We start from the raw sequence: 13,283 nt of genomic DNA, 5'->3' as shown, positions 1-13,283 counted from the left end.
TCCTCCCCCAGCGCCTGGACCGCTCACCCCACACCTTCCTGCCTCTGGGAGGTCCTGCCTGCCCCCCCTCATGTAACTCAGGGACTGCCCAGCTCCCACGTCCCCTCCTGCTTCACCGTCCTCCCTGGCACGATCCCCAGCGACCGACGTTCTACGATCTGTTGGTTCTCCCTGGTCACCCCCCTACAATGTCAGCTCCGGGAGGTGTGGGTTTCCTCTATCTGGTTCACTCCTGGATCTTCAGCGCCTGGAACAGCCGTCAATACACGTGGACTCAGTGGGACCTTTGTTTCCAAGTGTTCCCGATCGGTTCTTCCTGTCTGCCCCGCTGACAGCCATAAGCTCGGAGACACGTACGTGTCAGTACCAGGCTCTGTGCCATGTGCTGGGGGCAGGAGCAGGAGTGGCTGCCCGGATCCCCCCACTTCCCCCATGCTTTACCCTCTGACACTGGCAGCAGGTGTGACTCAACCAGCAGCAGCTGAAGCCGTGACAGCACTGCCCGCCCTCTGCCCAGCCCCTGGGGCAGACCAGGTGAGGGTGCAGAGGGCAGACCAGGTGAGGGTGCAGAGGGCAGACCAGGTGAGGGTGCAGAGGGCAGACCAGGTGAGGGTGCAGAGGGCAGACCAGGTGAGGGTGCAGAGGGCAGACCAGGTGAGGGTGCAGAGGGCAGACCAGGTGAGGGTGCAGAGGGCAGACCAGGTGAGGGTGCAGAGGGCAGACCAGGTGAGGGTGCAGAGGGCAGACCAGGTGAGGGTGCAGAGGGCAGACCAGGTGAGGGTGCAGAGGGCAGACCAGGTGAGGGTGCAGAGGGCAGACCAGGTGAGGGTGCAGAGGGCAGACCAGGTGAGGGTGCAGAGGGCAGACCAGGTGAGGGTGCAGAGGGCAGACCAGGTGAGGGTGCAGAGGGCAGACCAGGTGAGGGTGCAGAGGGCAGACCAGGTGAGGGTGCAGAGGGCAGACCAGGTGAGGGTGCAGAGGGGAGGGGGCGGGGCGGGGCCTTCGGCCCAGATCCTTCCTTGTGCTGGGCTGCGGCCTTGTGCACTGGGCGATGCTAAGCAGCATCCCGACCGCTACCCACCAGATGCCCACGGCACCTGCCACTCAAGTGGTAACAGCCCCAAAGGCCAGCAGACCTGGGGGACACGGGGTCCCCTGAGCCACCGCCATGTGTGTGTGGCGAGGGGGAGAGAGGGAAGCTGAGGGCGGCAGATCCCAGAGGCAGGCGGGCACAGGAGGGTTTGCAGAGGCCAAGAGAAGAGAGTGTTCCAGAAGAGAACGAACGGGAAGCAGGAGAGCAGCGGTGCAGAGGGGCCACCCCAGGAGGTCCCCCACCCCACCCCCTGCTGGGGTTCAGGATCGCACAGCCTCTCTGGGTGGGGCTGAGGCAGCCCCAGGAAGGAGCAGTCCCTGTGGGGAGGATGTGACAGGAGCGCTGTGTCCCACGGCACCTGCCACTCAAGTGGTAACAGCCCCAAAGGCCAGCAGACCTGGGGGACACGGGGTCCCCTGAGCCACCGCCATGTGTGTGTGGCGAGGGGGAGAGAGGGAAGCTGAGGGCGGCAGATCCCAGAGGCAGGCGGGCACAGGAGGGTTTGCAGAGGCCAAGAGAAGAGAGTGTTCCAGAAGAGAACAAACGGGAAGCAGGAGAGCCGTGGTGCAGAGGGGCCACCCCAGGAGGTCCCCACCCCACCCCCTGCTGGGGTTCAGGATCACACAGCCTCTGTGGGTGGGGCTGGGGTGCCCCAGGAAGGAGCAGTCCCTGTGGGGAGGATGTGACAGGAGCGCTGTGTCCCTGGCAAGCCCAGGGCAGCAGTCCCACCACGGGGGGTAGGGGAGGGCGGCTGTCTGCCTGCTGTGTGTGGCCCAGTGACCCCATTCTGACCAAACACCAGCAGAGCCCCTGCCTGCCTAGCAGGTGACCCAGAAACCAAAGCCCTTTATCCTCTCAGGCAAATCCCTCCCCTCCGCCCCTCCCTCCACCTCACAGCCCAGCTCACCCAGACCCACCCCTCCTCTGTCCTCCTCTTTTCCTCCTCCCTCTCCCCTCCCCTCCTCTTCCCTCCCCTCCTCTCCCCATCCATCCCCCATCCATCCCTCATTCATGCATCAATGTTCCCTGCACACCTTTAGCCTTGAGGGGCTGGGTATGAGGCCTCACCGTCCCCCTTTCTGATCCTATTAGATGGCTTTTCTTTCCTATTTTTGTCTCTCCCTCCCCCATTTTTATCACCTTCCTCTCCCAGCCCCTTTCTCTCTCCCTCTCCCCCGCCCCCCACTCTCTCTCCATCTGTCTTCCCCACTCTCCTCTGCCTGCTCCTTTCTCTCCTGCTCCGCAGGGTGAGACTGGCTTCCTCCTGGGGTCTGCCTGGGTACCTCGGCCCATCCTCCGTGCCCCCGCCTCCATCCCTAGCTCACGGCATTCTCCATTTCTCAGGCCACCAGAGAGCATTCTAGATGCCAGGAGAGAAACATTAATGATGGTTAGGAAACCGTGTGAGCTTCCCTCCCCCATTTTTATCACCTTCCTCTCCCAGCCCCTTTCTCTCTCCCTCTCCCCCGCCCCCCACTCTCTCTCCATCTGTCTTCCCCCCTCCCCCTCTGCCTGCTCCTTTCTCTCCTGCTCCGCAGGGTGAGACTGGCTTCCTCCTGGGGTCTGTCTGGGTACCTCGGGCCCATCCTCCGGGCCACCGCCCCATCCCTAGCTCACGGCATTCTCCATTTCTCAGGCCGCCAGAGAGCATTCTAGATGCCAGGAGAGAAACATTAATGATGGTTAGGAAACCGTGTGAGCTCACATCGCCTGAGGGCTCACTGAGGCCAGGGGAGCCTGGGGCGAGCCCACCTTTCCACCCACAGCCCAGGAGGGGGCGCTACCATCACCTCTACCCCTCGCCCCCCCCTCCCCCCCCCGCAGGTGGGCCTGCTCAGAGCTGCACCCACCCGCTCCCTCTGAAGCCTGTGTGTCCCCTTGAGCACTGTGCCCTCAGCCTCACCCAGAGGAAATGCTGGGTCCGGGGGTAGCCACTGGCCTTTGACCTTCCCCCAGATAAACGTGACCTCTGAGGACAGGAACAGTGTCCCGTGGCTTTTATCCCAGCCCCAAACAGACGCCGGACACGTGCTCAGTCAGTGTCTAGATTACCCTCATGGCCGCCCAGCCCGAGAGGCCGCTGGTATTGTCTCAGTGAGGAGGTGGGGCCCGGCCGAGATGTCAAAGGTCACACAGTGGTAGGTGGCCGAGCAGGGATTGAAACGCAGGTCTACCTGTCCCCGAAGATGGCCTTCCCTCCAGAGAAGAGGAGGGACTCAGAGCAAGGCCTGCTGTCCCTGGGGACCCACGGCTGTTAGAAGCCGACTGGCCACCTCCGTCCTGGCCGAGTTTCAGGGACCTCGGGTGGCGGTGGTGGGGGTTGGGGGTGACGGAGGCTGGAGACTCATGGGGCGTCTGGTGTCTGTCCGCAGCGGTCATGGGCGAGTCCGAGCCCTGGCACGGGAACTGCATAGCCCACACCAGCCCCTGGAGCCCCTGCTCCACCAGCTGCGGCCTGGGCATCTCCACACGGGTCTCCAACGCTAACGCCCGCTGCTGGCCCGAGCAGGAGAGCCGCCTCTGCGCCCTGCGGCCCTGCGACGTGGACATCCGTCCGCTCATCAAGGTGGGTCCCCTCCCAGGGCGGGCTGGGCGGGCGTCTCGCGCTCCACAGGGGAGCTGGGCTCTGAGCCTGGCCCCCCAGCTTTCTCAGGGGGCCGCTGTAAAATGGGGGTAAGTAAGCCCACCTCCTAACCGTTATCGGGGTAACGTGTGTCACCAGGTGGGCGTCTTGTGAATTTCACTGAACGGAGTGATCGTGGTGACTATGTTGTTAGCATCAGGGTCTCTCTGGAGAGAACCCAGGGACCCTCAGAATTGGTCCCCTGGTGATTCTGGAGGACCCTCGTGACCGCCATTCTCCTCTGCCCCTGTGCTCACGCAACCCACATGCACCTCACGCCAGCCACGTGGGTGACAGGAGCACTAGACAGGGCCGGGGACACTGGCATCAAATGCCCGCCTGCTGCTGACTGCACGTGACGGTGGCCCATGTCCCCCATCGCTGTGCCCCAGGCCCCACGTCCATAACATATGGGGGCCTAGACCTCCCGTCTAGCACCTGCCATGTGCCAGGCACGGAATTAGACCACAGGCGCCCAGAAAGAGCCCTGCTCTTGAGTGGCCCGAGGGAGAGACAGAGCAACTTTTATTTTTTTAAATATATTTTTATTGATTTCAGAGAGGAAGGGAGAGGGAGAGAGAGAGAGAAGCATCCACGATGAGAGAGAATCATTGATTGGCTGCCTCCTGCACGCCCCACACTGGGGATGGAGCCTGCAACCCGGGCATGTGCCCTAACCAGGAATTGAACCGTGACCTCCTGGTTTATAGGTCGACGCTCACCCACACCAGCTGGGCGAGCTACTTTTAAATAACACCAACTCCAGCTGGGCGAGCTACTTTTAAATAACACCAACTCAGTTGAGTAAGTGGGTGTGAGAGGCTGTGGGGAGCGGAGGAGGGGGAGGGAGGGTAAAGCGCATACCCGGTCACTAGTTAGCTGGGCACTTGGTTGATGGGGGAGCTGCAGGGGTGTCCTGTGGGCGGGGGGCAGGCAGAAATGGAGGGAAGAAGGGAAATTGCAGACTGCGAGCAAAGCCTTCCGGTCTGTGGGCCTCAGTTGACTCCTGCGTCGCACGGGGTGGGGGTCTTGCTGGGTTGGGGGAGGGCCTCCCCAGCTTGAAGGTGCTGCGGATCTAAAAGAAAGGGGGTGAGAGGGGGTGAGAGAAAAGGGGCCGTGAGGCTGGGAGGGCAGAGGTGGTGGTTCGTCCCCTGAGCATCCCAACCGACACCCCTTTCCGCAGGAAGGGAAGAAGTGTCTGGCTGTGTACCAGCCGGAGGCGCCCGTGAACCTCACCCTCGCCGGCTGCGTCAGCACACGCGCCTACAGGCCCAAGTACTGCGGGGTCTGCACGGACAGCAGGTGCTGCATCCCCTACAAGTCCAAGACCATCAACGTCTCCTTCCAGTGCCCCGACGGGCCCGGCTTCTCCCGCCGGGTCCTGTGGATCAACGCCTGCTTCTGCAACCTCAGCTGCAGAAACCCCAACGACATCTTTGCTGACCTGGACCTCTACCCCGACTTCTCAGAAATCGCCAATTAGGCGGGCACCACACGCAGGGCTCGGGCCTGGCCCAACGCGTGCCAAGCAGCCAGCCCTCGGCGGCCCACGGCTGGGCCCTCCCTAGTCCACTTCCCGTTCATTTCCGGTGACCCTGACCCAGACCCTTGGCCCCTTCCCTGTCTCCGACCACCCCGTGGCCCACTAGGCTGCTGCTCCGGCCCCGGCTGTGGGTCCCGTCCTTGGCAGGGTCCTGCGTGCCCTCCACAGAAAGTGCCTTCTCCATCTGGTCTGGGCCACCCCGGCCTGTGTGAGTCACTGTGTGTCCTGAGTCCCATGGAGCGACTCGGCTGGACCTCTGATCTCGCTAGTCCCCCCTTGAGATGCCAAACGTGAGACTCCTTGGGTCCACGCAACAGGAGCGATGGGATTGAGGACAACGGATCAGTCTACTGCTCGGGCCCTGCCGAGGGGCCCTGTAATAATAGTTCTGACCACAGCACCCCAAAGTAGCTCTGATCCCAAAGATTTACGTACCCCGAAGTCACCAGACATCTGCCACGGGAGGCCCATGGTTCCTGGGCTTGGATTTTTCACGGAGAATTGTGTCCATGAATCCGGGCCTTGCTGAAGCTAAGTTCCTCCTCACTCCTGCGCTGTGAGGGGTACACGTTGGGGTCATTTCCTTAGAAATGCCATTTGGTCAATTTCATTCTTGTTCCTGGGGAAAGTCCCCAGTCAGGACTCCAAGGGCAGAGCAAGGTCAGCCCATTTTCCAAAGGAGCGACGGACGCAGCACGCACCCGCTGCTGACCACCAGGACGTTCACAGGGGATGGGCCAGGCTCTTCCCCAAAGCTAGACCCCCACCGGCCTGGGGGCTGAGGGGAGGTGGGGGAGCCCCTGGATGGCCTCGCTCACCCCTGAGAGTAGTGTTCTGGGACATTCTTCTGCACTTAGGGACCTCAACTGATGTCCAGGCCAGACCCTCCTGCAGTGGCCGAGGTCCAGGCCGGGAGTGGGTCAGGCCAGGCGGTGGGTCCAGCCTGCATCAGCCTGGGTGGCAAAGGCCACCGGGCCCAGGACACCCCGTCTCTTTCTGCCTCAGTGACCCATGTCACAGACTTCGGGTCTGCCGACCCACACGACCCGGTTCTGACCCACAAGGCTGAGGTTTACCAGTTGGTTAGAAACAGAAACCTACTTCACAGGGATCGAGAGCCAATGGGGTTGCAGCTAATAGCACGACAAGGCTGTCCCCGTGGCAAGGAGGCCAGTATTCACTTTGTTGGTGAACTAGGACTCTCTACTGTTACCTTCTTTCACTCTGTACCTACCACGCGCCACGTTCTCGGTGCCTCCCATGCACTAGCTCACGGACACGTCAGGGTCGTGTTGAAAGGTGCCCATTACGATTTCTGCTCTTACAAATGTGAACTGGAAGCTCAGAGCGGAGAGGAAACGGGGCCACAGCTGCCCAGCTGGTCCGTGGGGGTCGGGATTGCAACCCCCGCTGACTGGCCTGATCACCCCGATGTCTTTCCTCCTCTCAGAGCTCCCAAGCGCGTCAGGGCAGGAGAACACGTCGAAGTCAGCGACTCCTCACTCTCATTTTTTTTTTTTTGCCCTTCCTCACTGTCTCTCTAGGGCAGTGGTTCTCAACCTTCTGGCCCTTTAAATACAGTCCCTCATGTTGTGACCCAACCATAAAATTATTTTCGTTGCTACTTCATAACTGTAATGTGGCTACTGTTATGAATCGTCATGGAAATATCTGATATGCAGGATGGTCTTAGGCGACCCCTGTGAAAGGGTCGTTCGACAGCCAAAGGGGTCGCGACCCACAGGTTGAGAACCGCTGCTCTAGGGCCTTTTCCAAGAGCGGGGAACCTGGCATTCAGGTCACTGAGGTGCCGAGTGCCCAGAAGCATGCGAGGTGGGCAGAATCCCACGCCTCCCCTGCGGACCGTCCCTCCTGCGGCCCAGAACCGGGCCCCGCACTCACAGGCGGCGTGGTTCGCCCAGCACTGCACGCTGTGATGCGCGTGGCCGGCAGAGGGATTCCCCACCAGGACTCAAGGGCCAGACTGTGTCCTCTGCACTGGGGCCTCCTGAGTGCCTGGGCCGTGCCCGGCGTCCCGTGGTGCGCACACAGCTGGTGAATAAAAGAAGCGGCGTGTGTTCCTACCTTTACTCAGAAGCTCTCCTCTTCCACGCGTGTGTGACGGTCTCGTTTCTATTCGATGACTCTTCCTTTAAGGGCCATAGGAACAGAGACATGGAAAATGGGTTATTGGGGGGGCAGAGGGAATTCTGTGTGAGGAGAACTGACCCCATGAGTAATCTCTTCTAGTCTGTGTGGGCCGTGCCGGGTTTTCTCAGGGGGAACTCACCTGCCCTCTACCAATCACAGACTCCGTGACGGGGATCCTGGTTCTCCCTGAAGAGGCACTCCAGTTTGGGAAACGAATCATAGCTCCCGGGGTCACAGGAAGCCTGGTGGGAGGAATTGGGGGTTACCCCCGGAGTGGGTGGGAAGGGCTGGGTCTCCAGCTGCTGCCGAGACCCACGGATGAGGGCACGAAACCAAAACCAGCAGCCAGGAGAACGAAGGCGGATCCCAGCTGGCAAAACAGCCTCCGGCCACCGACTCCAAATAGCAAACACCTGCACACGCGGCGGTCGCTCCCTCCCTCCGTGGAGGCCTGAGCCCGGGGAGCTGGTGGAGGCAGGTCCAGGGTGTCTGTGCCGGCTCCGCCCCAAAGCTGGTGTGTGTCCCACCGCGCTGCCCGGCACTGGTGTTCCCGTCACCTGCCTTTCCTTGGCTCCGCTCAGGAGGGGACAGAAGAGGCCCTTACTGTGAGTGCTGAATCCGCAGGAGCCTGCGCGCTGCCCACCTGGGCCTGGAGCCGGCCTTCCTCACCTGGGAGCCTCCGGCCAGGAATCCACGGAGGGAACTCAGGGGCCACGGACTGACGGGAGAACATGCCTCCTGGTTCTCACTGACTGTAGCTGCCATTGAGCATTTCGCTCTGTCTCCACACAGACTCGAACCCTGACCTCACCAGCTGAGGTCACATCTGTTTTCCTAGCACAGTTGTGGTGGGAACCCCAGGTATTGTGCGCATCACCGCTTGGCAGTTCCACGGAGCCCGCCTCCTCGTTACTATCTAACTTGTTCGTAAAGAAGTACGTGTTGAGCCCAGCCGGTGTGGCTCAGTGGTGGAGCATCGACCTATGAACTAGGACCGTGGTCGGCAAACTGCGGCTCACGAGCCACACGCAGCTCTTTGCCCCCTTGAGTGTGGCTCTTCCACAAAATACCACGTGCGGGCGCACGTACAGTGCGATTGAAACTCCGTGGCCCATGCGCAGAAGTTGGTTTTCGGCCTGGGCAAGTCTATTTTGAAGAAGTACTGCTGATATTTGGCTCTGCTGACTAATGAGTTTGCCGACCACTGAACTAGGACATCAAGGTTCAATTTCCAGTCAGGGCACACGCCCAGGTTGTAGGCTCCCTCCCCAGTAGGGAGCGTGCAGGAGGCAGCCCATCAGTGATTCTCTCTCACCATTGATGATTCTCTCTCTCTCCCCCTCTCCCTCTCCCTTCCTTTCTGAAATAAAAATATTTAAAAGAAAAGAAAAACAAAAAGAAGTACGTGTTGCTATGTCCCCCAATTGCCACACTTGGGCAGTTCTCCTTCACTGTAAGTGGTTGCTTTTGTAATCCTAGGGATTTTATTTTAGGCGTCTAACCCTCTCCCTGCCTGGCTTCTGGCCACATACAACACACACAATCACCTGCCCGGGTCTGGACCACGGCTTTCTCATGCAGGCACACGCCTCCCACCCTCCGTGCTGGCGTGCACGCGGGCCCCCCGGCTGGGATGCTGTCTCACCCTCTGCACTGAGTCAGCAACTCCTGTAACTCCCAGACCCATTTCCTGAGCCACGGGCCCGACTGCAGCCCGTCCACTCCGAGCCACGCGGCCAGCTTTGTGTTTACCACTGATGACCCACTCAGACACTCCTCAGGGCACGTGAAGAAAAACCAGAATGAGTAACAGCATGGCGCTGTTTAGGGGGGTGGGGGGTGGGGTGTGACTTGCCCGGCGGGTGTGGCTCAAGGGTTGAACACCAGGAAGTTGCCAGTTCAATTCCCCATCAGGGCACACGCCTGGATTGCGGGCTCGACCCCCCAGTTGGGGCGTGTAGGAGGCAGCTGATTGATGATGTTTCTTTCTCATGATGTGTCTATCTCTCTGTCCCTCTCCTTTCCTCTCTTTCTAAAAATCAATTAAAAACACATTTAAAAAATGAAATAAAAGGGAGGGAGTCTTAAGTGTGGGCTGCGTTTGGTGCCTTGCTTGGAAAGGGGAGTGGAAAAGGTAAGGACAGCGGAAAAACCTGGCAAAGGCTACCTGTGCCAGGTGATCAAGGTTAAGCTCATCGGCGATAAACGATGCTGACCCATCATGAGAAGGGCCTCCGGGGCCTTCATTCCGAGGACGCAAACTCTAATGGAACCAGAGGAAAGCATGGTGCACACCTCCATGGAGGGCCGCCCCACACAAAGCCTGGCCGGGCTTCTCTCACTCTCCAGGTCACCACAGCGAGGGAGAAGCTGTTACAGGCCAGGCGCTAAGGCGACGTGACTACAGGCCCTGGGTGTCCTGGGGCGGGTCTTGGGGCAGGAAGGGACGGTGGGGCAAAATTCGTGCAATCCCAATAAAGCGTGGAGCTTAGTTAATAATAATGTATCAGTGTCGGTTTCTTAGTCGTGACTGACGTGCCATAATAACCTAAGACATTAATAAGAACAAGGGGACTCTGGCCGAGTAGCTCGGTTGGTTAGAGCCGTGGTCGGCAAACCGCGGCTCACGAGCCACATGCGGCTCTCTGGCCCCTTCAGTGTGGCTCTTCCACAAAATATCACGTGCGGGCACGCACGTACAGTGCAATTGAAACTTCGTGGCCCATGCACAGAAATCAGTATTTTGTGGAAGAGCCGGTATTTTGTGGAAGAGCCACACTGAAGGGGCCAAAGAGCCGCATGTGGCTCAAGAGCCACGGTTTGCCGAGCCGCAGTTTGCCGACCACTAGAGCATCGGCCTGATGCACCAAGGTTGTGGGTTCCACCCCCGGTCAGGGCACATACACGCAGCAGCCAAGGAATGCGTGAGTCAGTGGAACAAATCAATGCTTCTCTCTCTCATCAATTTAAACATAAAAATACAATTAAAAATAATAATAAGGGAAGCCGTGTGGGGCGTGGACTAAAACGGGCCACGTGCGATCCTGACTAACTCAGGGAGGGCCTGCGGGCGGCCTTGCAAACTCAGAGACCTGAAGGATGGTCTGCCGTTAAAACTTTTGAAATTAAAAAGCAGTTTATAGTGGGCAGTCAGGTCCTAGGCCAGTATCTTCCCTGACAAAGACCAACTATGAGTCTATGGTCTTTCTGCATCTAAGGTAACGTACCTGTGGACTCTCGGGGTAACTTGTAACTTCCCTTTTCCGGGACCCCTCAGGGCACAGCCAAGGCGCTAGGGCGGGGACCACAAACTCCCTCCTGTTATCCTGTTCATTGTTGACCATTAACTGTCCTGCACCCACCTGAGTAAAGGAAGCATGTGTCCATCATTTCACTTTTTATCCAATCCCAGAGGTTCCCTGCTCTGCTTTCTCCCGCCTCCCTGTTCTATCACCAATGGAGTTCATCTCACCCACCAAGGTCTCCTCCTTTGATTGCAATGGATAAAACATGGTGCAAAACCCCGCCCTTCTCCAGAACATTCTCTCAATGCAATGAGATTCTGCTTCCCAGCAATTGTCGACAGTTTGGCTCCAATAAACTCACAAAAACGTTTAATGTTTTAACACTTTGAATGTTTCTTACGTTAACAGGGGTCTCCGGGAGCTCACCGTGCTATCTTTGTCACTGTTTTGTGAATTTTAAACTGATCTTAAGTTGAGACAAAAATGAGAGGTTGTACTAAAACCTGTTGGATTTACTTTTTTCTTTCTCAGTAGAAACATGCATTCGAGTGGTTGTGATTGGATGTGAGGAAAGGAGTGGCCTTTCCACAGACATTTCTAAAAGGAAAAGAAACTGTACAAAGGCTATTTCCCTGTCCGTGCAGGTCGAGGAGCTGTACCCACCGCTGCTGTGCCGTCCAGGCTGCTGGGCACTGGCCTGGGGTTGCTGTGGTGTGAATTACACGCTGGTTTTGTAGCATAAAGAAAAGAATGACGCCCCTGAATAACTGTTACACTGAGTCTACGCTGAAACGGGAATATTCCAATGCCCTGGGTTACATGCACTGCTAAAGTTAAATTCACCTTTTCTTTCTTTCTTCATGTGGCCACCAGAAAATGGGACGCTGCCAGGCCAGCGTGGCTCAGTGGTTGAGGGTCGACCTATGAACTGGGAGGTCACAGTTCGATAAACGGTCAGGGGCACATGCCCGGGTTTCAGGCTCGATCCCCAGTGGGGGTTGTGCAGGAGGCAGCCGATCCATGATTCTCTCTCATCATTGATGTTTCTCTCTTTCTCCCTTTCTCTCTGAAATCAATAAAAAAATATTTATTTTAAATAGAAAAAAGAAAATGGGAAGCTCACGTTGCATTTTTATTGGGCAGCGATGCTCTATGAAGCCACAGGCGAGGGACCTGTGGCCGGGGCCCAGGAAGGAAAGGCCGCCCTTAAACCACGGCGCCGCACGCACACTCTCCGCAGAGAAAAAAGACACCTCACTGCAAAGTTACAAATTTATTGGTCTGGAAATAAATACAAATATCTCGTTAAGAAACTCCTCTGGAGAGACGTGTACACAGCAGTTTTCTGTCTGGATCCAGCCACTCCTCCCCTGACCCTCTGCTCGAGGTCAGGGGACACCTCCCATAGAAGGCGGCAGGTGGATGGACTCGTTCATGACCCCTCACGCTGCCTGCAAGGCCTGATTACTCCCTTCCACCAACTCCAGGGTCCCGGAGACCACGGGGTCCCAGCGGCCGATTCACAACGTCCCACTCCCTCTGATCAAACTCCCTAGCAGATGCATGGTTAGCCGGGATGAAAATCGAAAGGCAGTAGTATGGGAACGTGACCCAAACATGTCAGTGGTGCCGCCCCATTCAGAGAGAGGAGGTTAGGGGTGCAGGGAGGAGCGGGAGGCAGGAGAGGGAAGGAGATCCCAGGGGATACACATTCCAGAACCCTTACATCTGCTCCCCTGCCCGCCAGAGTCCCCACCCCATACAAAAGCCAACAGGTCTATCTGAAGATCCAGGAATGTAACCGGGTCAGAAAGGTTGGGCTGTCAAGCTCAGATTCAACCATGATTGAACTCAATCACAGAAGGTCTCGCTCGAAACCAGGAGGAGATCCACAGAAATCACAACTACCCTGGATTCCATCCCAACCACAAGAGTCTGTTATTTACATCTGGTGCCCAAACCCCACCCCCACCCTGCCCCACAGCATGGAGATTCCTGGCAGCGGGCACAGCTGTTGGGAATGTCCCCTCCATCTCCAGGAAAGCACCCCCATATTTAGAGGCTCTTCCCCGTGAAGGAAATAACCATTCGCTCATGTCTTGGGGGTGGGAAGCAGGGGCTGAGGGGGAGGAGGAGAGAGCAGAGCCAAAGCCTTAAATCCATGATGCCAAGCACTTGCCGATGGGTTTTATTGTTGTTGCAGCAAAGCCAGGAGGATCTGTCTCTGCCTTTGTGTTCATGAAAAACAAATGTCAGGAAAGCAGGCCTGCGTGCGTGCGTCGGCATTGCAAAGTGTATGCGCGAACTTTAAAAATCGATTTCAGGTGAGCTACATAGATTTGCTTTTCCAAACTCTCTGAGCCTCCCAGTAAGCTCCGCCTCTTTTCCCGCTGCCTGTTTTGCCTACACCAGCCCAACCTCCCTGGGCTCACTGCTCCCTCCTCCCCAAACCAGAGGAGGGTTTTGTTTCCAGAAACTGAGTGGGTTTGTCTTTAGTGGGAGAGGAAACAGAAGCAGGTGGGCTGACTTCCCCTAAAGGCCCCTGAGAGCCCGGATGCCCGGGTTGGCCTAGGCCTGGATTAGGACCTGTTTCCTGCTGTGTTTCTTGTTTGGGGCGGTTTGGCATCT

General features: G+C 57.9%; 2 protein-coding genes and 1 long non-coding RNA gene across 4 annotated transcripts in view; 1 reads left to right on the top strand and 2 right to left on the bottom strand.

Moving 5' to 3' along the window:
- NDRG1 (N-myc downstream regulated 1) overlaps positions 1-13,283 on the bottom strand; it is a 56,905-nt gene that overhangs the window by 3,955 nt on the left and 39,667 nt on the right. The window lies entirely within an intron of this gene.
- Positions 3,456-5,695, top strand: WISP1 (WNT1 inducible signaling pathway protein 1). Its single transcript, XM_014544983.1, has 2 exons — positions 3,456-3,659; positions 4,900-5,695. The coding sequence occupies exons 1-2, from the start codon at positions 3,471-3,473 to the stop codon at positions 5,197-5,199; spliced, it is 489 nt and encodes a 162-aa protein (XP_014400469.1). The 5' UTR covers positions 3,456-3,470; the 3' UTR covers positions 5,200-5,695.
- On the bottom strand, positions 4,390-8,417 carry LOC106727227. 2 transcript variants are annotated; one of them, XR_001363399.1, is made up of 4 exons: positions 7,550-8,417; positions 7,345-7,409; positions 5,695-5,878; positions 4,390-4,791 (listed from the first exon to the last, which is right to left on the bottom strand). It is a non-coding gene; the product is annotated as an uncharacterized LOC106727227 (long non-coding RNA). The 2 variants fall into 2 exon arrangements; XR_001363398.1 differs by having other exon boundaries at positions 7,345-8,417.

This window comes from Myotis brandtii, unplaced genomic scaffold (genome assembly GCF_000412655.1).
Source record: "Myotis brandtii unplaced genomic scaffold, ASM41265v1 scaffold390, whole genome shotgun sequence".
NCBI classification, from domain to species: Eukaryota; Metazoa; Chordata; class Mammalia; order Chiroptera; family Vespertilionidae; genus Myotis; species Myotis brandtii.
This window is presented reverse-complemented; position numbering and strand designations above follow the sequence as displayed.

Excerpts from the sequence above, each read along its gene's own strand:
- WISP1 (XM_014544983.1), top strand. The coding sequence starts at position 3,471 with ATGGGCGAGTCCGAGCCCTGGCACGGGAACTGCATAGCCCACACCAGC. Across the intron at positions 3,660-4,899 it reads ACATCCGTCCGCTCATCAAG|GAAGGGAAGAAGTGTCTGGC; the intron begins GTGGGTCCCCTC and ends CCCTTTCCGCAG.